Source organism: Chinchilla lanigera, unplaced genomic scaffold, assembly GCF_000276665.1.
Source record: "Chinchilla lanigera isolate Chin_1 unplaced genomic scaffold, ChiLan1.0 scaffold00001, whole genome shotgun sequence".
NCBI lineage: Eukaryota > Metazoa > Chordata > Mammalia > Rodentia > Chinchillidae > Chinchilla > Chinchilla lanigera.
The window spans coordinates 11,415,910-11,438,054 of record NW_004955402.1 but is presented as its reverse complement, the minus strand read 5'-3'; the positions used below and the strand labels follow the sequence as shown (position 1 = coordinate 11,438,054).

Here is a 22,145-nt window from a genome sequence, read left to right as displayed (position 1 = left end):
GGCAAGGAGCAGAAAACACTGAAGACCACAAGGCTGTGACTAAGGAACACAGGTGCTCACACGCACACGCACACACACACTCATTCTCGAGTGGCTGCTTTCCAACAGAAGAATCTTCGCTGAACTGGAAATGTGAGTGCTGGGGCACCATAAAGGAATCACTGTACGCAAAGCAGCCTTCCCCTTCCCTTTGCAGCCCACCCTTGTCTGGGGGTTCGTGTCCAGAAGGCGGGGAAGGAGCAGAGCTTTAGCGTGATGGACGCGGCCACTGCAGCTGCATCCACAACAGCCAAGGGCAGAAGCAGCACAGGTGCCCGTGATGGGTGAGCAAACAGCGGTCCACACACGAGACAGAACAGGACATTCCGACTCCAGCTGGAACGAGGACGACCCTGGAAATCCGCTCAGTGAAAGTGAGGTAAGTTGTTTAGAGGGTATGGAGTTTCAGTTTTGTAACAAGAAAAGAGCTCTGCATCTTGGCTGCAAAACAATGTCAGTGTATTCAACACTACCGAACCACACGCTTCAACATGGTTAAATGATGGTACAATTTATATATTTTCCATACTTTTAAAGTTTTGATTATTCCCAGTGGTGAGGGTGGAGTGTCAACCTGACTGGCCTTGGGATCTGCTCCAGGCACTGGTCGGGGGGGAGCACACTCCTGGGTGTGCCTGGGAGTTGTGGAGGTGTGGCCCTGGGGTCTGTGTCTTGTCCCTCACGCCCTCCTCTCCGGCACTGTTCACTGCTCTGCCTCCTGGGCCCGCCAGGCCCTCCTGCCATGATGTCTCCGCCCTGGAGCTCGATGACCAAGAACTGAAACCGTAAGCAGGCTGAGCTCCTCCTCCCGCATCCGTGCGGTGGGCAGTACAATAGCTATTGTGCCTCGGCGATGACAAAGCTGGCTGACGCCCTGGGCCGGGAGCCGTGGCCCAGTGTGGTTCCAGCCTCTCTGCTCCGAGCTGCGGATCCTGGGAAGAACAAAGAAGCGGCTCTTTGCCGGGCATCCAACCTTTCTTTCAGGAGCCTGGCCTTGAGTCAAACCTAGACTCGGGGAAAGAACCTCGCTCTCACTTGTGCAACTGGCAAAAAATACCCAACTTTCTTATCATCTTCTCGGTACTTTGAAAATGTGAAGCGTAGCCGAGGAGCGAGCGCGAAGCTGGCATTCACGAGGCCCTGGTTTCCATCCCAAGCACTGCCCCGCCAGAAATGGTCCTGTCCTGCCGCAAGTAAAAACAAATTAAAAAGCGGGGGTAAAGCCGGCCATGGAGAGAACAGGCACAGGTGCACACCAGTGTGTGAACACGTCAGCACTCGGCAGAGTCGGGGCCAGCGCAGCTCGCCTGGCCAGGCCAGTGCCCGGCACGCAGAGGCAGCAGGAGAGCCGCGGGACGTGGGCAGCGGGGGAAGGCAGAGCCCACCTGAGGAGCGAGTCCACTAAAACCAAGCCCTGATGGGGTCACAAGTACTTGGCTTCTTGTTTTTCAACTGCCACTCACTTTAACACAATTGTGATTTAGATACACCCCCCTGGAACACAGCACCCCTCCCGAAGCATCTGTAAAGCACTTTATGGGAAAACAGACGAGACACGACAGAAAAGCTGCTCTTTATATTTTTGTTCACTTGTTATGGTGCAGGGGATCAAACCCAGGCCTCACACATGCTCGGGAAGGGATCTACCACTGACCCACATCTTCAGCCCATTTGTAAAAATTCAAAGTGATTTAAAAAAAAAAAATACAATCCACAGGTCAGTCTTTATTGTCTTCTTTTCCTGAGATTGAGTCTCACTGTGTTTGCCAGGCTGACGCCAAACTCATGTGCTTATGGAATCCTCCTGCCTCAGCCTCCTGAATTGCTGGGACTATGGACATTGTCATGATGGGCCCCTGCAGGCCACTTTATTTAGAAAAAGCCTTCCCTACGAAAAGAATCTCAACAGAGAAGGAGGACCATACAGGACACATGGCCCTCGTCACAGTTTGAGAGGAATGACGCACGGCACCTTCCCAGGGTCTGACCTTCTGCTGTGCTCACTTCAGACAGTGAAGATGCTCTCGGTCCCTCCAGGCGGGGCTGCTGGAGCATCTGGCAGGCCACGGGCAAGTGTGGCCAGGTGGCGGCTGGGCCCTGCCTCAGAGTGCATGACCTGCCTGTGCCCATCCCATTTCTAAACTCTAGTAAGCCATCACCTGCCAGAACAGCTGTTTGAGAAACAACACTTCTTTTCAAGACTTCTTTTTTTTTTTCCCTGTCTTTTTTGAGACAGGGTCTCACTATGCAGTTCAGGCCGGCCTTGAGCTCACTTTGCAGCCCAGGCTGGTCTTGAACTCGCAGTGATCCTCCTGCCTCAGCCTCCTGGGTGCTAGGATTACAGGTGTGCGCCACCACGCCCGGCTCTTTTCAAGACTTCTTGCTTGGGTTAATTTTTATCTTATTTAGGAGATTTCAAAGCAGCCCTACATAAGTTGCCTTCCACTTCTCCCAAGAAATGAAAGTGTCCCAGAGCCACGAAAGGATACTGTCATTGTGTCACTTGTTGGTGTTTTTCTAAGGAAGAAAAAACCCACAAACCTTTATCATTTTCTCTAATTAAATTTTTATCTTTAGACAAAATGAAAAAAGATTCTCCTGGGACAAAGATCCGGTGCAACAGCAGACAAATTTTAATCTAGCTAGGAGCAGCAACCTTTTGTCTAGGTGGGTGTGTTAATTATTTACTTTTAAACACAAACAGATGTCTTTTAAGCTCACCACTGGGGTCACCTGACTGGAATCATTTAGCAGTGGATCTTGTACCATCGCTCTGGGTATCATCAAGATGAACACTGAAGGAAAACTCACTTGTTCATGGATAAAAGGTGTCTACAGTGGAAAACCTACTGAGGGTACAAGGTCTCCTTAAAACGTCTCACAAAATACCTACTCACAGGGAAGGTGCCCCTTTCTCTCAAGGAAACGGTTTTCTAAAAACAATACTTCAGCAAATACATTCTATTAATGAATGTAACGAAGGCAGGCAAAGTTTTCTATCAGAAAACAGGGCAAATATAAACTTTGCTTTTCATTTCATGGACGGAGCGGCAGGAAGCCCCCATCCAGTCCCTAGGACTGGCAGGTGCTGAGAGTCCATCTCTATGAAAGCAAAGAGACATCTTTAAGCACTCTCACCTACTAGGGCCCGAGCCGTGTCCCTAACTGGAGCGCCCTTCCCTGGAGACCGGGGCCGGGGAAGGAACGAGGACACACAGAAGACAGACGAAACCTCCTTCCGTTTCCCAAATCACTCACGTGTCACAGTCACACAGATGGATAAGGATGTCCTTTGTCATTTTCTTCTGTTGGTGACACGAAGCACATGACACCAAGTGACGGGCTCGCCGCCTGAGATCTGTGTGGGTCTGCAGCAGAAATCAGCCTGGGGACCCTGCGTACAAGACGGCTCTGCCCTCCCCGTCCCCGCGGGGCGCACAGCTGCTCTGCACTGAACGGGTGCTGGGTGGCAGAGGGAAGAGCAGCTTCAAATATACTGAAGCAGCTGTAAAAGTGGGGGCTTGAGATAGCAAAGAAACGTCCTCCTTCACGAGTAATTACACCTTGCCTGTGCCATTTCCTCTTCTCGTCCTCTTCCTTAGATGTCCACGCACTCGAGGCACGGCCTGTTGAGCCCAGTGGGTGCCCACTAGTATTCACTCATCTGATTCGTCGCCCCCTCATCAAACATGACACAGGTTAAACCTGCGGACAGTCAAATTGGGTAAACAAAGCTCTAAAACAGATTTTCTGGGCCCAAACTATGTAACCCAAACGGAAAATTACAAAATCCCTTCTCGGCCACGGGTTATGCGATGACGGCCACCCTACCCCGAGTGAGTCCTTGCTTATTACAGCCACCCCGAGGGGCTGGACACGCACTGCCCGAGGACCTGAGCGATCGTCACGGCTGACGTGCACACGGGGCCCACAGGGCGCCAGACGGGGTCTCTGTGCTCCATCTGGATTCACCCACTTAGGGCTCACGCTAGCGCCACGTACTGAGCTCATCACTGTGTGCATTTCACACGAAGGAACCAACAACCGGAAAGTCTCACTTTATTTCTAATCACCCGAAGGCCCACAGATAGTGCGTCATTCACTTTTCTCTCATTGCTGGGACAAAATATCCAACACCCAAAATTAGGGAAGGACGGGTTTACTTAGCTCCCAGTTTGTGGAGGTTTCAGTCCATAATCAGCTGGCTCCAAGGCAGAGTGGCGAGGTGAGGGGCAACAGCTCATGGCAACGTAAGACGGCAAAAGCAACAAGAGCAAAAAAGGAGCAGAGAGAGAGAGCAGCCTCTTTCCCTCCCTTATACTGTATGCAGGCTGCCTGCCCCAGGGCGGGTGCAGCACTCACACTCACAATCCCAGCACTGGACCATGAGTCAATCATAAACTCCAGAAGCCGCCCCATGATGCATGAGGCTTTGAGGAGACATCCAGACACAGACCATACGAGGTAGGGAGCGACAAAGGCAGCATTCTAACCTGGGAAGTCTGGCTCCAGAACTGCCGCACTTCATCACAGTGCTACGCTGCTTCTCATCTAAGTCACACAGATAAAAATTACCTTCGTCCTGACGACTTCAAAGCATTGATACGCTAGGGTGCCAGCACTGAAATCCTACTATCTAAGCAGGCTCTTGCCCCTTCATGCCAGGGAAAGAGTGGGTAGAGCCATGAAGGCCAACTCCACTTCTCTGTGCTTGACTCTGAACAAGTGAGCGGATTCTTGGCGTTCCTATCCATAAAGGGAAGAGGACAGCGCCAGCCCTTCCCACCTCTGGGGTCCTGCGAGAAACAACAAAACTGAATGAGGCAGGCCTTTGTGAAAAAAAGGACAGACTCCTTCCAGGACACCTGCGCCCAGCTAGCTAGGGAAGCCCCCAGCAAGCTTCTTTTAAGGCAGGGCCTCACTATGGAGCCCGGGCTGGTCTTCCACTCGCCTCGATCTTCCTGCCTCAGCCTCCCAGGTGCTGGGATTATAGGCATGTACCACCACGCCCGGCCCTCCAGTAAGCTTCTTAATAAATACCTGAAAAAATACCATACCCCGGGGTCCTCGCTGTTCACAGATTCTGTATTTGCAAATTTGCATGCTGAAATTTACCTGTAACCCCTAGATCAATGCCCATAAGGCTTTCCTGTGCGTGTGCACGGTGGTAAACACACGCCCAGTGACCCTAACAAGGTGCTGCTCTGCCCCCTTGTTCCAGCTCACATTGTAAGTGGGTGTCCTTTCTGTGGCACTTTGTACCATATTTTATTTTCCATTTTCAGGGTCTTCTTTTGGTCATTTCTCTGCTTAAGATGGTCCAAAGCATAGTGCTGAACCACTGTCCAGGGTTCTGGAGCACAAAGAGTCTACAGGGACGAAGAGGGACACAAAGAAGACACAAAGAGGGACAGCACCCACGAGAGATGAGCTTAAATAGCACACCGTTTCTCCTACGTGAGAAAGCCAAAGTAGAGATAAAGAGCAAAACAAAAGACAGGTACCCGGAAGCAGACGGATCTTCCTCACATGGGAAGGGGATCAAGAGTTAGAGGGACAGGCGAGGGAAGGGGATGGAAATGAAGTAAGACGTGTTGTGTACAGGAGGCACCAACCTCCCACAAGGAATGGGATCCGCATGTACCAGGACACGGACCGCTAAATAACGTTTTATTTGTGGCAAAAAAAAAAAAAAAAATCCATGTAAGAGGAGATTTATTCAGGTATAAGTTTCAGTGCTGCCTGTGAGTCCAACCATGACTCAGTAGCGCATATAAACAAGGGCTCTGTAAACTGAAACACACAAAGAGCAAAGGTATATTCTGATCGAACGATGAAAATGCTGTGACCAGAGGTTTATGGAACCTGATCTCCTACGCGGTATGATCGAAAACTAGGAAGAGTGATGATACATTTCAAAAACTTCTTACAGTAAAACACACTGGCATTCATCCCCCTCAAAATACGCCCCCTTGTTCTCGCCACTTTCTGAAACGGTTTCCTTCCATGGTCATTCGGACTTAGGGGAGGTGCACGATGCCAGACCCGCTGAACAGGGTTATGACGCATGGTGACGTTTCGGCAAGCCTGCCTTTCCACTGGATGGTGCTCAGCAGCAGCATGCTCTGTGTTTTTTTGTTTTCATTTTTGTTTTTGGTCTTTTTGAGACAGGGTCTCACCGTGCAGTTCAGACTGGCCTTGAGCTCACTTTGTAGCCCAGGCTGGTCTCAAACTCACGATCCTCCTGCTTCAGCCTCCCGCGTGCTGGGATTACACTACCACACCCAGCCTAAAGTTTGTTTGTTTGTTTTGTTTTTTTGGTACTGGGAATCGAACTCACGACCTCGCACTTGTCAGGCATGGGTGGTGCTGCTGAGCTATATCTCCAGCCGGCACCATGTTTTTTTAATCATGCCCTGGAAAGATACTCAGGCAGAGGACTTCCAGATCTGCTGGAAAAAGTGGCCAGAACCATGAGCTAAGTGAATTCTATGGGTGATGAACAGCAATGTGTCTTTTACTGTCATAAATGTTTTAAACTCAAACGTTCACTGTATATTCTGATCACCAGTGTAGTTCCCCTAGGAACAAGGGTTCCACTTTCCCTAATTCCATGTCTATGCCAACTGTCTATAGCAAACCACTGTGAATAATGAGAACTGATTGCGTTAACTAAAACTGCCATTACAGGAATTTACCACCCTTAATGCAGAGGTGGCCAGGGTAGGAGGACGAAGCACGGACGCTGATGAGCAGAGGCCTGGCTCTAAGAGGAAAGGTCAAAGGCACTTAAACCCACCCACGGTGCCCTCTGGCCTGTGCATGCCCTGTCCATCGCCTAGAAGCCTTCGGCCAGTATCAGTACAGAGCGTAGGGACAAGAGTGCTGATCCTTTCTGTCCAAGGCACACGAAACGTCCCTCGGTCCATGCTGGATGCAACCTGCAAGCAGCCAAGATGTCCTTCCGTGGGTGAACGCCAGACAGACTCCGGAGCAGCATCTGAGAGAATAGTGCTTAGCAACTTAAAACGGAGCGGTCCAGTCATGCAGACATGGCAGACATCACTGTGGGCAATGCCAGGGCCTGCCTGGGGGCTGGAGGGCCCTCCGGGGAGCCCCTGTCTCCCACAGGGCCTTGCTCCATTCAGCCCATCCTCCAACCTTGTCTTGGTTACTTTTCTCTCACTGCTGAGACAAAAACACCTGACACCCAGAATTAAGGAAGGAAAGGTTTATTTAGCTCACAGTTTGTGGAGGTTTTAGTCCATACTCGGCTGGCTGCAAGGCAGAGCGGCACATGGCACAGGGCAACAGTTCATGGCGGCAGAAGACAGCAAGAGCAAAAGAGGGAGGAGAGCAGTAGCAAGCCTCTTTCCCTCCCTTATACTGTATGCAGGCGGCCCATCCCAGGGTGGGTGCAGCACTCACACCCATAATGCCAGCATGGGACCATGAGTCAATCACAAACTCCAGAAGCTGCCCCATGACAGCATGAGGCTTTGGGGGACACCCAGACCCAAACCATAACAAGCCTTGTCCTCACGGCCCACTCTCCTCTCAGGCTGAGCCTCAAGCAGCATCTCACCAAGTGTGACAGCATCCTGGGTCCGAGCCAGCAAGGACCAGGCTTTCCCGCCGGTCCTCTGACGGCTTCCTGGGGGCAGTCAGCACACAGCTCACAAGGCACTCGGGAAAGCACTCCAGGGAAGGCAGAGGTGTCCGCCATTCCAAACTTGCTTTCTGAGGCATCTGAACGCCAGCAGGAAGAGCAGCCAGTAGGGTAAGCAAGCGCTGCTGAAACCAAACCTACGCCTCAAAAGGAACTGTTTTCACCCAGAGCACAGGAAAATGTGCTCGGCCACACTGTGACTCTGGGACCCTGCCACATGGAGCCCACATGAGGCCCTGCCTCCAGACAGAAACGCTCTTGTTTCTCCTCTGCCCTGAGGTCGGAGGAAGATGGAAAGGAGGCATCCAGCTCTGGACGTGGCCGCACACAGCTGAACTAACTCCCAGTGCAAGCGGGAGATGCCAAGGCTAATAAAATGTCACCTCAATTACTTTTGCCAGGGTTATAAAAAGAAACCAGAGACTTCCTCCCTTGGGCATCTTCTGTTAATTGATATTTAGAAAAGTCCTGTTTGCTCGATTTGTAATATGTATTCTTTCCCCCTTTGACAAGATCAGGTGCACTCAGGGTGGTATGGCCATTTTCTTTCTTCCTTTGAAAACAAAAAGCAACTACTAAAATACCAGTCAGCATTCCAAGTGGCAGAGCAACTCGCTGTCCAACTCATGCTCTCAGATGAGCCCAGGAGTCTGTCTGAAAGCATCTGCAAGCATCTGGTACCAGCTTGCAACAATGTAAAATCAATGATGAACTCTCATGTAAATATATTTTATGCCAGATTTCACCAGCCTGCGTGTATCTCATTCATTTCCTTATACTTCCACCTTGACTTTTATTTTTTTGGCTCCAAAAGAACTAAAGTTCTGCAGAACAACTGTTACACCTCTTTACTAAGCTCTGCAGGCTAAATTCTTTCTAGCTCTGTGAAATCTTGTTCACACGATAACTGGAATGAAACATACCATTCCCACTGCCTCTCACCTGCCTGGCCTCAATTATTTACTTATGTTTGTAGCAAACAGATTCGGATTTTTAAATCCGCTTTCATCACCATGAACACACAGTACCTTCTCCCCGACAGGGCCTAGTCAATCACAGGTTGGGTTGGTAAATGGCCAGAACGTCGGCGTGTTTCCTGAGACAGTAAGCGCTTCAACAGCCACCACCTCAATGCTAAGGCAGAGCCAGTCTCGGTCAGGAAGATACAAAACTTTCAATAAAATGTCACGCGCATCAAAAGGCAACAGGGCAGAAGGGCAAGAGCCTGGTCTTCAGATTCCAGCCCTTGGGGAGAAAAGCAACCTCTCTCAAGTTCAATTCCCTCATTCATAGGGCGGGATCAGCTCCTGTGAAATCTGTACGACACCAGAACTGGCATCAGACACTTAGCGAGATTCTCACTGCAGATACTTGATGAGGCCTTTACAGAGATCCTAGGATGTGCCCTTCACAGTCACTCCAGAGGTGTGATAATTAAACGTTATCATTCCCCGTGTGGATGACAACTGAGGCTCAAGGTCTTAAGGAACTTGTCTGAAGCCACAGACCTAGGAAAGGGCAGATTTGGGATGTGAGCCGATTTCTGACAGCGGAGCATTCGGTAAGTGGGCCTTATTACAAAAGGCTACCGACAAAACAAGGAATGACGCAACCGCTGCTTGTGGTACCGAAACTGCACCCAGCCGCACTTTGAAGCCAGGGCAGGAACGACCCGCCTACACAGCGGGCACAGGCTCAGTTACTGCGGCGCTGCACGGCACGGGGCCCAGGGGCACCTCTCTCACGGAGAACAGACCCCTCCCCTCACATCTGAGACGGTGCAGATGTCAGCACCTGGCAATTAGTTGCAAATACTGGCAGGATTGAACTGGAAATTGTTTGGGAAAATCTAATGACCTTGTGCAAGGATTTTTTTCTTTAACAAAAAAATTACCTTTAAATGAATGAAATCTGATTCGGAGTTTTTGTTTTTGGAAGCTGGTATATTCAATAGGTACTTTAAGAAGTAACATTAGAGTTTCATGGCGCGTCGGCTAGAAATGAGTACAAGACTCAGGATGGTCTTCAGACAGGAACACAGTTCTCCACTTTGGGAGAAAAAGGAAACTGCACATCTTCACTCAAAAAGTTATTTCTAGCCCTGCAGATATGTCCTCTCAAGCTATCAGGAGAATAAAGATGGGTGATTAGGGGGGAAAACAGACAAAAGGGAAAAAACAGGGTTATCTTAGGTTGTACAGTTTCCCTTCTCGGTAGCATTTTTTAAATCTCAGAACAATGGATCGTCCCGCACCCTGCTCTTGTCTCAGGATGTGGGGCCATCAATCAGGCGCACACCGGAAATCCAGGACCCGCCTCTCCTGACCCACAGCTGCCCACCACCACCGTACGCATCACCCTCCACAGGGTGCGGGCTGCCGCGCCCACAGCCTTCTATCCATCCTGGGGTTACTCCGAGTCTCCAGTCAGCCCCAAGCCCCAGGGCGGCTGGCACCAGCCCTCTCTGGTCCCATCTCTACCGTGCCCCGCACCATGGAGTCCTCGCCACCTCTGCCCATCCCAGGCCTCTGCGTCTCAGGAGGCTCTGGCCCGGGGATGGGGGGCACAAGGCTCCCAAATGTCTTCCCGCATCTGCATCTGTCTGTCCATCCACACAGCCATCAGCAGGACCTTAACAGGGGAGCCAAGCACACTGCTCCCTGGTGGTGGCGGATTCTCAGCCACTTCTGAGAGACCAGGAGCTCCTGGTGGACACACTGTCCCCACCTCTTCCGCCACAGCTCCCGTGGCTCCCGTCCTTGCCCTCCCTACTATTTCATGAGCCCGTGGGGCCCAGTGCCTGGGTCCTGTGTGCCATGTCCCATTCCCAGCTGCTCACACAGCGTCCCGTATTCCTCTCCTGGCCACGCAGCTGTCTAAGAGACGTTCTGTCCTCCGGCCAGGCGACTCCCCCCAGCTCCCTCCAGGGCGTGTCTCACGGGGAGGTTTGTGGTTGCCTTTTTGCTGCCCGTCTCCCACAGCAGACGTTGAGACCCACGGTGACAGGGCCTCCTTGCTGTGCACCCCCCCCCCGACGTTCCCAGGCCTTGGCACAAGGCAAAAAGCTTTCAACAAATCTGTCTGAGCACTTGAAAAAGTGCGAAGACCTTAAAATAGACGAAAATAGAAAATGCTTTAGGAGGACACAGACGGGGGAACAGGAACACAGACGGAGGAGGACAACGGAGGACGGGAGGCTACAGTGAGCAGATCCCACAGGAGCTGAGTCTAGAAGTTCACAGATGCACGGCCGGGGAGGGAGCGGGGGTCTGTGTGGCTCTGGAACCCCCAGCCCACCTCCCCAGGGCTCCGATCACTTCCACGGGTGCGTGCTAGAAGGAACGATTCGAAGTCAGATGAAAACAATGCAGAAGAAAAGCACCAGGTGCTATGTCTTTCAGAAAGTACAGTAAAGCTCCAGGCCACGAGCCTTTGTCTGGGAAGGGGCTATTCCCAAACTGGACTGTGCAAGACGTGCACCTTGATCCAAGCAAGGGCTGTCGCAACAGACTGGGGCCGCCCCTGTCATGGGGCTCCAGGTCTGCGGGCGGGAACTGCCTTCCTACCAAGTTCCCAGAGCTGCTGGCCGGGGCACATCCTGAGAAGTGCTGGCCTGCGACCATGCCGAAACACAGACGAAACTGGAAGTGTGTGGCAGAGGGTAGGGATTTTGCCCCCAAATGCCAGCCTCCCCCAATGTAGGCTCAGCACTGGGGCCCGCTGTGGTTAGATCTGGGATGTCGCCTGAAGACTTGAGGGTTAAACGTGCAGTCCCTGCTCGGCACCATTGGGAGGTGACGCAACCTTTTGGAGGTGGTGGCCTTCTGAGGGTCTTCCGGGGCTGCAGGGAGAGCCTTCCCTCCTTGCTTCTTCCAGCGCTGGTGCTGCTGAGCTCCTGCGCATGCTCTGGGTGTGGGCGTATCACTCCAACAACCCCTGTCCCTGTCATCTGTTCTCTGGCCTGTGTGCTCGCACGGCCTTCTCAGGAGGACACCAGGCTTCCGACTTCAGACCACCTAATCCACTATGACCTGGACCTAACGAATGGCACCCACCAAGACCTTATTTCCACGTGAGGCCACAGCCTGAGTTTCCAGGTGGACATATTCCGGGCAGAGGACACGAGTCAGTACACACAAGAGCAAAAGAAGGTGCTGCAAAAGCAGGTCGCCTCACAGACTGCGGGGCTACAGGCAATAACGAGACTGCACGGAGGGTCCACCCTGAACCCGCTGGTTCCTGAGCTGCCACGGTAACCCAGTGTGTGTCCCCTCAGGTAAGTCACAGCCTGGACCTGCTTTCGCATCCAGGTCCCTCCATTCTACTACCTGCTTCTCACTGATCTCCCTCCCTTAGGGAGAAATTTCCAGGGTGTCCCCAAGTGTCCTGAAACCCTTTCCTAAATTCTGTGCTGTAAAAGGAGATGTATTCCTTACAGCGGAACATTTTGGAAGTACAAAAGTCCATTTTTATAAAAAGGACAACCACAATGCCGAGTTAAAAACAGAAGTATTGCCACGGTTTCCTTCCTCTACGTCACCTGCCTCGGCTTCCAAACATCCAGCTCTGTGTGGCCAGTCCCTGCTCCAAAGTCCCCTGCTCCCTTCCACTGATGTATGCTAGAAAAAACGATGAAATGAAACTCTGTGACAAGGCACCCAGCGTGCTTCAACATCACGGGCGCACAGTGAGGTCACAGCCAACATGCTGGCCCGGCTCCAAGGCCACTGCCAGGGCTGCCGCCTGCTCCCTCCTCCGGCAAGGTGGCCCCCAACTTCTGCCAACCAGGAGCCCTCCTTCCCTGCCGGAGCAGGCGTGAGGCTCTGTGCATCTCGGGATGACCGAGCTCCACCTGACATAGGACGCACATGCAGACCTGACACTGAAACCGAGGCTTACCTGTTGCCGAACGGGCTGCACCAGGGAGCCCCTCACCAACCTTGCCTTGCTGCACAGGGAGCGGAAATGCGGCGCAACGTGAGGTCAAGCCATTTGAGCAGCATTCAGCTCTGACTCTGTGTTACTGCCACGCTGCCCTGTGGATCCCCTATGGCACCCTCATCCCTGCACAGACAACAAAACAAGAACCCCGGCTTCCGCAAAGGGAGGGCACAAAGGCTCGCCTCCCCGAGTTGCCTGTGGAAGTAGCATTCCCTTCTTGGATGCCAGCGGAAGTGATGGGGGCCCGGACACAGGTGAGGGCAAGGCTGGCCGCTGCTCTTCACATCCGCACTGACTGCTCAAAGGAAAGCACAATGGCGAGCGCGGGAATTCATCACGCCTTGCTTCATTTCGCAGCTGGGCACTGTCAGGGCTCCAGCCCACAGGTGAAATCCGCACCTGATGGAGGGGGACTGGTTTCCTTCCGGACTCTGATTTTCCCATGTGTAGGAAACTAAATGCAGCCCCCTAATCACCCAGGCACCACCTCGTCAGCTCCTGCGATTCTAGCAGCCTTGTCCGGCTTCTTGAGCGCTTCTTGATGGAGGTGCAGGGGCGGCCAGCTGGGTACCTTTAAAGGAGCAGCTCCGATTTCACTGTTCAGTCACTATAGGCTGAGCCTCCCGCTAGGTGCTCTGTGTCTCATATTCTTATTTTAACACCTGCAACACCCCTATGGCTCCACATGAAGCCACTGGGCCCAGCGGGCCAGAGCGGCCCAAAGGCGCTCCAGGGCAGAGCTGCAGGAGTCCAAAGCCCGCCCCGCCCCCCAGAACCTGTCCTCCCATCATGCTGAGGGAGAGGCCACGCAGCCAGGTTAGGGAAGGGAGCCAGAGCCCAGTCCCCAGGGGAACAGTGCACACCATGCTTATTGGCACAGAAGGGCTGTTCTTGGGAAAACTGTCCCTCACATGCCCCAGCCCAGGGTCCCGCTGGCCTGCCCAGGGTTTATCACATGCAGATCAGCGTCCTGCTCTGTGGGAGGGGATGGCCCAGGGGACAGCACAGTGTTCCTTTGTATTTTAACACACTGACCTGGATTGACTCTGGCCTATAGGTCTGAAATGAATGGGCCCCTCAGGATTTGGCTCTTTTGAGGTTGACAAATACACACAGATTGGGGCAGGAAGGAGAATAAAGTTTTTAAGTACTTAAGAGGAACTTTTGTTTTCCTTAAGTGCTACAGCTATGGTACAGTTTTTGCTCGTTTTAAAACCCTTAATTTAAAATTGGAAAATGCGGACTTCAAAACTCCGCTTTGTACTTTATGCGATTCCACTGCTTTTGGGGGTTTTTTGTTTGTTTGTTTGTTTTGGTTTTTTGAGACAGATTCTCCCCCAGGTAATTCAGGCTGGCCTCAAACTCACTAAGTATTCAGGCAGCACTTGAACTTGCATCGATCCTCCTGCCTCAGCCTCTTCCAAGCGCCAGGATTATAGGCACACAGCACCACACCCAGCTCCCACTGACTTTCTGAAATGTGTTGATGAAAAAGTATAAAGGAAAGCACTTTGGAAGCTCTAAAGCACTGAGCAAGGCAGTGGAACTTGGAGTATTAGCAGTTGTTAGTCATGAGAGGGGTAATCGAGTCCCAGTCACCTCAGGTGTTTGCCGTCTCCACCCCTCAGCAAGCTTCATTCCGCCCCGTGGAAAACTGGTCCCCAAGAACCAGCCCTCACAGCGGCTCAGCCCTCTGCCCGCAACTGCCAATCTCTGTCCTTAAGCTAAAACTTGTACTTTGTCTTCTACCCCACTTCCTAAAGCTATCAGAGTAGACACTTCGCTTTATAAATAATTGGGCCAATGAGGAAAGGGCTTTAAAATAAAAATCAATGTGCTAGGCACTCAGGAACTTTGGCATTCTCAAACTCTGCATTCACTTGTTGAACACCTTTCGTTTATTTACCATGAATTTAAGTACACAGTGTCCTTTAAGGCATGGCTGAGACAGGCTCCTTGCACACACTTCCGTGTTACTGCAGCGCTCTGGCTCCTAACCACTCGTGCTTGTATGCTCTGCTTTACAAGCTTGTGTCTTTGTGACTAAGTGCGCAGCAATAAACCTGAACCACACTAATGATAACCTTGTTAAACATAAACTCGTGTGCAATTATCCCAACTACTAACGCAAAGAAGGGGGCGCCTGGAAACTAACTGATTTTATGTTCTTGGAGTCTTTTAAAGGCCAAACAAAAATAAAAATACAACATTGCAGTTTGTAAACTAAGTAATAGCTAATAATTTTATGATTCCTACACACAATGCTAAGCACGTGTTTTAGCTCCTCTATGTGGAAAGCTTGACTTTAAACTGTACATAAGCTGAAACTTGAAGGGTATAGCTATCTGGGGTTTGCTGAGGTAGAAAAACAGGTGGTAATGACCATGCAGAGAATTCACATCATTATGTTAAGCAGCAGGTTCTAATTTTTTTTTTTTTGAAACAGGGGCTTGCTATGTAGCCCAGGCTGGCCTTGGACTTTCGGCAATCCTCCTGCCTCAGCCTCCCTACTGCTGGAAGTATGCGTGTGTACCATTATACCCAGCTGCACAGCAGATTCTTTAAAACCTTCTACATCCCCCTTTGAAAGTGACATTGTTCCTTTGACAGAGGAGAATAGGACAAAAAGATGTGTAGTGTACCCTGGGTGCACTCACTCAAAAGCTGCTCCCAGGAAGGGATAGGAAGCCCCAGCTTGCAGAGTGTTGACTGATTCCTGTGGTGTAAATACTCCCACCATGATGGTTTCCAGCCAGCTCCGGGTCCTCCATGGTCTTCGACAAGAGCCAGGCATGATACCACACGCCTGTAATCCCAGCTACTTGGGAGGCTGAGGCAGAAGGATCCCAAGTTCAAGGCTAGCCTGAGCAATTTAATGAGATTCTTTCTCAAAATAAAAAATTAAAATATAAAAAGGAGTGGAAGCCAGGCATGGTGGCGCACACCTGTAATCCCAGCATTCAGGAGGCTGAGGCAGGACTGTCCAGAGCTCAAGGCCAGCCTGAACTACAAAGCCAGGCCCTGACTCAAAAAGGGGTTTGGGTAGGGGAGCCTGAGCTGTAGCTCAGTGGTAAAGCTCTTCCCTCGTGTAGGTGAGGCCCTGGGTTCCATCACTAGTGCTGCAAAAAACCAAAAACACCCAACAAGCACTGTCTCTGTCAAGCCCCCGGGGAGCCAGCCACAGCTCACCCAGCAGAAACCCCACAGCGGGGCCCAAAAAGCCAGGTTTCAATTGCAGCTCAAGGTGCTGTTAAGTGGACAGAGGCAAGTTTCCTTAACTCGCCCAGCCTCAGCCTCCTCAGCTCTGAAATGGGTACAAGCCCTGTTTCCGGGACTCAGAGCAGACAGAGGGGACAGAGCACAGTGTTCCACCTCCCTCCTCAGGCTGGGGAGCAGCAGCCTGGGTGAGTGCACAGCTCATACAACTGGGCTGCTCCTACGGACAGACAAGAGGGAGGATGGTTTGGGCAAGGGGGTGAGGAAGGAGGCGGGACACAGCCGAGGCAGTAAATAAATGACTGGGAAAAATGAAATGCATGGGAAGTCGCAGGTGGCGGGAGAACAGGGGCCAGGACAAGTGGGACCCAGAGGGAGAGGACATTCTAAGGTCTGAAGAGTTCTGCACCGAGTCTTGGCCTCTGACTTCCCTGCAGGGATGGGATGGGGCTCGGAGGCGGGGTTTGCGCTCAGTGTGCAAGACGGGGCCGGGGTCGCCACTGAGGGTCAGGGAAGCGGCAGGGGGAGGGCCTGCAGACGGCCGGGTCACTCGCAGTATCGGACAGCTCCCTCTGGCCACCCGGGGTAAGGGCTGCTGGCAAAGGCAGCTGGGGGCCATCCGAAGGCCCAGCCCATCCCGGCACGGCATAGCTGGTGCCCTGAACGCTGGGCCAGGCCGAGTGGTCTTCCTGGGACTAGCCAGTGAATAGTCTGGGCTTCTGCAAGCCACACGGTCTCTGTCGCAACTGCACAATTCTGTCCCCGAGGCACGAAGACGGCCGAGGACAACACACTCATGAGTGGGCGTGGCTTTTCCAAGTAAGTGCCCACCCACCGGTCCCACGCAAACAGCCACAGTCTGCTGCCCCTAGGCTGGGGACGAGGGTGACACCCAGAAGATGCACAGAGCCCAAAGAAGGGAAAGAGGCTCGGAGGGACAGGGTCCTTACTCCCGTCTCACAGGTGAGGACCGGGTCAGGGCCCAGGGCACAGCCACAGTGCCAGCCTGCGCACCACCCCCAGGACACAGGCCAAGGAGAGGGGGCGGCAGCCGAGGCAAGGCCTCACCACATCGTCAGCAGCCCGGCCTCTGGCGGCTCCATGGCGACCTCTGTAAGGAGTGAGCGGGCAGTGCCCTGCTCACGCACCCAGGGAGGCGGTTCCAGCGCAGAGCTCGGGGCCCAGCCATGTGGCTTCAGACCCAGCACCCCTGCTCGGGCAGAGAGAACGAGGCCTGCAGCCAAAAGGCCCCGTCTCAGGTCCCAGAGGGGAAGCTGGGAGTGTCCCTCCTGAAGGGGCTCAAAGCCCCAAACTCACCTCTCACCAGATACCCACCACTTTGCTACGTCGCCTGTCTACTCGTGTCGCCCAGCGGAGGCAGGGGACTGTGCTTTACGTCTGTATCTCCCACGCCTGGCACAGAGGTGCCTCACAACTGACACTCATGTTCCAGTTCTCAGCATCAGTGATGCGAGGCATAACGCGCTACTACCGGTAGCTGCTCCGCGACCCCTGACAGAGCCTTTGCCTGCTGCGTGACCTCGCACTCCTGCTCCGTGGTGCACTTTGGGGCTGATGTCAACGTTTGTAAAAGTACTTTATGAACTTGAGGTTCTCCAGCCATGGAGGTTACTACAGGTCACTTCCTCCCCAGCGACGGGGTGTTGGCTGGGGACTGGCCACCTCCCTGGGCTGCCAAGTTCAGTCCAGCGGGGACCCCCCACCCCTACCCCCACTGGTGAGTGCAAGGGGAGCCCCCTCACTCATTCATGCATGTTCTGCCAACCAGTGCCTTGGGACAAAAAATGCCACTTTGCATCGCCTTCCATGGTTAAACTGTTCACACAGCCCCACGCTAAATGTGCCCCAAGCCCCACGGCAGGCCGTGGACCTTAGACACAGGCTCCTCTGTCCCAGCCTTCAGTTCCACGAGGAAAGGGGCCGGCCCTGGGCTGCCAAGCCCTTGTCCCCACACATCCGTCACCCGGATCTCCACTGCTGCCTGCCGTGGCTCTGCCCGCCACACAGCTCTCCAAGGAGGGCAAGTCCAGGTGCCAGGAGCCTCCAGGCAGCTGCTGGGCAGGCGGACACCACCATGTTCCGGGTTTCGTGACAGCAGGACACAAGATGTCTCTGTCATTAGCAAGGGCCGTGAGCTGAAGGCCTTCAGCCTGCAGGATGGTACAGTCCACCCGTACCTGGGAAAAGTGACCCCAGAGCCCAGCCCGGCCTCAGACCACAGCTTTCACCTTCACAAGGCATGCTGCTGGAAAAACAGCTCCGAGATGATCAGTAAGCAGACAAGGTCAAGGTCACCAAGTGAGGTGCTGACCACGCGAGGGAGAACGGCCAGCCCCCTGCTCTGCGTCTCCCTCCTGGCTGGTTCACGCTTCTCAGCGGAAACACCGAGTCTCAGTTCACAGCACGAGCCTGGTTTCAGCCCCAGAGGGGCAGCACGGAGGGGTGGGTAAAAGCCCCGAGTGGGGCTACCAGAAGTGGCCGCAGGACCTCAAGCAAGTTACGCAGCCTCTCCGAGCTCGTTTCTGCAACCTTACACACAGCAAGTCCTCCCTCCACAAAGAATGGCTGTGTGCACGCAGGGAGCTGGTGACAAAGAGAGTGTGCCTCACAAAAGATGCCCAGGTAAGCTGTGCGTGGTGGTGCACGCCTACGATCCCAACACTTGGGAGGCTGAGGCAGAAAGATCACCAAGAGTTCAGGGCCAGGCTGGTGACATAGCAAGACCCTGTCTCAAAAAAGGATGGGGGCGTTATCCCTAAGTTATCCTGACAAGCCCACAAGCAGGGTGCAGGGCCCATATTCAGTCAGCCTCCAGGAACAAACTAAGTGCAGGGGACACTGAATGGACCACAGAGACAGGCCAAGCCTCCTCTGAACAAACAGACAAGAGAGGCGGGTTAACCTGCCCAGGCTCAGACAGCTGCCGGGGCAGTACCAGCATTTGAATCCAGGGCTTGGGTCTCTCTGCACCACATGCCCTCCTTCCACAAGGCTGATGCAAACCTGGATGTTACAAAAGCTAAACTTGAGCAATCTACAGAGCTAGGGAGCTGTTCCCCTGCAGCCCTCCGGGCAGGTGAACACTCATGTGGGCCAACTCCAGTGCTCTGGAGCTCCTGGAAGTGGAGGAACCCAGGGCTCCTGCCTGCTGCTGCAGGATGAAGCTGCTGAAATAAAGGCAGTTTAAGACACAGGTTATAAATGTGAGCTCCCACCACCTACTAACGTGCTCCTGTTTGGGGCTCTCAGCCAGCAGGCAGGAAACACGACAGCGGGAAGCTGAGGGGACCCCAACAGGAGAGAGCCTGGGAAAAGCCGGGGGCCCCAAACAATGAGGCTAAGTCTGGGGAAAGGGTAACTAGCCCGCTCAATTCCAAGCACATGCTTACAGTTCATAGCTCAAAAATTATCTAGGGGTCTATGAGGTACAAGACACCAGCCTTAGACATCAATGACCCCCAAGTCCCTATCCTGGCCCAAACTATGTCTCTCTGAGTACCTTGGCTGCTTTGAGGCAGTGACGCAACCTCTCTGAGCCCATGGTCTCCTCACCTGTGAAAAAGCCTTCATCCAGGGTGGCTGGGAGCCAGGCCAGTGTCCAGAGCTGCGTCATCACTGCCTGGACACACATGACTGAGCGCATCCCTGCGCCCTGTTGTGTTTCAAAGTCTAGCGGTTCCTTGCGATTGGTTTCACAGGAGTTGCAATGGAAGTAACCAAAAATGGGAAGGTTTCAAGATTTCAGGTCATAAAATTCGGATTTTCATGTACTCCCAACAAACTCAATGCAGGAAATAGCGAAGTCATTTAAAAAAAAAGTGTCAGATTTCAGATTCGTTGCAGCAGGGCTTCTTCACCTTTAATCTGTGTAGAAATCACCTGCAGGATCTCAATGGCACGCAGGCTTGGCCGCAAGTAGATGAGCGTGGGCCAGGGAGGCCGAGTTTATTTCTAAGAGCTTCCAGAGAGGCTGAGGGTCTGGGCAACATTCTGGGGCAGCAAGGTTGTACAGAATCCCTTAAACAGCTAGAAATCAACCTGAGGAAAGGCTGATCTGATCGACAGAGCACGTCACAGAGAACTTGGAAGCAGCATGGAACCAAGCTGGGTAGCGGCTCCCGGAGAAAGGCGAACAGAGACAGGAGGGCCGGCCACGCCTGGGCCTGGCGAGAGGATGCCACACTCTACACTGTCCCGGCAGGTGACAGCACCCTTCAGCACCCCCAGACAAAGGTCTGAAAAGCAGCAACCAAGTGTCCTAGGATGTCTCAAGTTGGTCACCGTTCCCTAGCCTGGCTGGCCTGTCTTCAAAGACCTTTCTGAAATCAGGTTTACTTCCCCCTCTTTGTACCTCCGAATTGATGCTGCTTCTGTTGACAGCGGTCATTAAAAACTGCCGGTCAAGTTGCCAGGCACAGACTGCCCAGCAGTAGTAAAAGCAATGTGGCCGTCAGAGAAGGATGCGTTTTTACAGTGGGAAGGGAGGGATCGATGAAACCTCCTCACAGCAGCAGGATTAGAGAGGTAAGTTCTGAATATTCTTTGGCTCAGAAACACTAACACACGAGATCCTCCACATCCCCTGAAATGAGTTTCTTGGAGGAAGGCTGGAAGGTAATCCTTCCTGCTGCCGTCTACCAGGCGACCCAGGCCAGCCCTGCACTCTGACTTAGAATAACACGCATGTTTATTACAGTTCCTGTCATGCCGTACTGCTGGGCCTGGGCTCACACTCCAGTCATTCTGAGCCAGGCTGTGATGTTAAGCGCTACAGGAGCCGCCCCAAACTGCTGAGTGTGCACGCCCCGCCCGCTCATGGGGAGAAGCATGCTCAGGCAAGAAATGCCACCGCGGGACTGTCACCTGCGCCCGGGGCCCATAACTCATCCGTGCCATCACCAGGCTGCTGCCCGGCTCCGCACCCTGGCCCTGCACACTCCTGTATGCTCCACACCAACACAGTCGTGATTTCACCCGCCCGGAAGAGCAAAGTTCCGGATGAACCAAGTCTGGCCACCTGAGGGTCCAAGGGAGGACTTGCGTTTTCAACAGGCCATCTTGTTTCCTAGGCCACAGCAAGCCTGGCCTCAAGGGAGCACTACAGGAGGGGCTGCAACGGGGAACATTCTTCCCGTCCCTCTCCCCCAGAGATGGGAAAGGCCTATCCCTGAAGGGGAAACTGAGGCTGCAGTTCACCTAAGTTAACCACAGAAGTGGAGTCTGCACTGTCACTAACTTCGCTGGAGGCCTCCTTATTAACTAAGAAGGGAAGCACCTGCATTTCCCTGCCTGCCCCCCACTCTGGCTGGCCCCCAAACTCCAGTCCCACTGCCCACAGACACCTCACACTAAATGCCCCCGAACATATGGCCGCGTGCCCTCGCTATTTCCTGATTAAGCAGATGTCCACCACGTCCACCGTTTCAGCCTTTGCCAAGATGCCGAACACCTGCACATAACTTCAGCTAGCAAGTACAAGCTTTTAACCAACGCCAGCAAATTCATCTTAGAACCTAGGGAAAGGGTCAAGATTTCCTCCCTGTCCTCCGCTCTCTCGGCCTGATTCAAAGACACAGGAAGAATTTACCTCTTCTTAATTAAGAGGAAAGCGTGCTTCCCCGAGCTGCAGAACCCTGAACTTCTTCGGGGGACTCAAGCGTGTCCGCTCCCAGCTTGGGCTTCCGTCCCCACAGGGACTCCCGGCCGGCTCGGGGTCTGGACCCGGTTTCAGGAAGTTTGCGTTTGCTCCTTGTTCTGGGAGGTCTGAGAGCCACTTTTTAAAGTGCTCCTGCAGCTCCCAACTCCGGGGCTAGAGCACAGGCGTGGTGCTCCCAGTCTAGGCTTGTGTACACACACACGTGTGATTACTCGCTCCCCAGGACCCTTCCTCTTTCACGTGTCCTTGTGGTTCGGGATTCGGCCCCAGACCCCAGGAGCCACCGGCGCAATAAGGGGGGATCTGTCCTCCAACCCCTAGCCTCCGGGGTCCCGGCGCGAGGGGAGCGCGCAGGGACGCAGCGGCGCGTCCAGGACACTCACCGGGACCTCTGCAGCTGCTCCAAGGCGCCCGGGCCCGGCTGCTCCAAGGAGGTCTGCCTGGAGAAGGCGATGGGCAGGATTCCCTGAGTGAACGAGTTGAGGCGGCCCCGACTGCCGCTCGCGCTGCCGGGGGTCCCGGAGCCCAGGAAGGCGGCCGCCGGCACCTGCACGCTGGCGAAGGCGTCGTCCTCCTCCAGCTCCTCCTGCCCGGGCCCCTCTG

General features: G+C 53.4%; 1 protein-coding gene across 1 annotated transcript in view; it reads right to left on the bottom strand.

Moving 5' to 3' along the window:
• The window catches only part of Cables1 (Cdk5 and Abl enzyme substrate 1), a gene marked incomplete at its 5' end in the record, with an annotated part of 98,220 nt that extends 76,078 nt beyond the window's left edge, over window positions 1-22,142 (bottom strand). The window contains 1 exon segment of the mRNA XM_013503852.1: window positions 21,926-22,142. Coding sequence (XP_013359306.1) covers window positions 21,926-22,142 — 217 coding nt within the window.
• Between the last annotated feature and the right edge of the window lie 3 nt (window positions 22,143-22,145).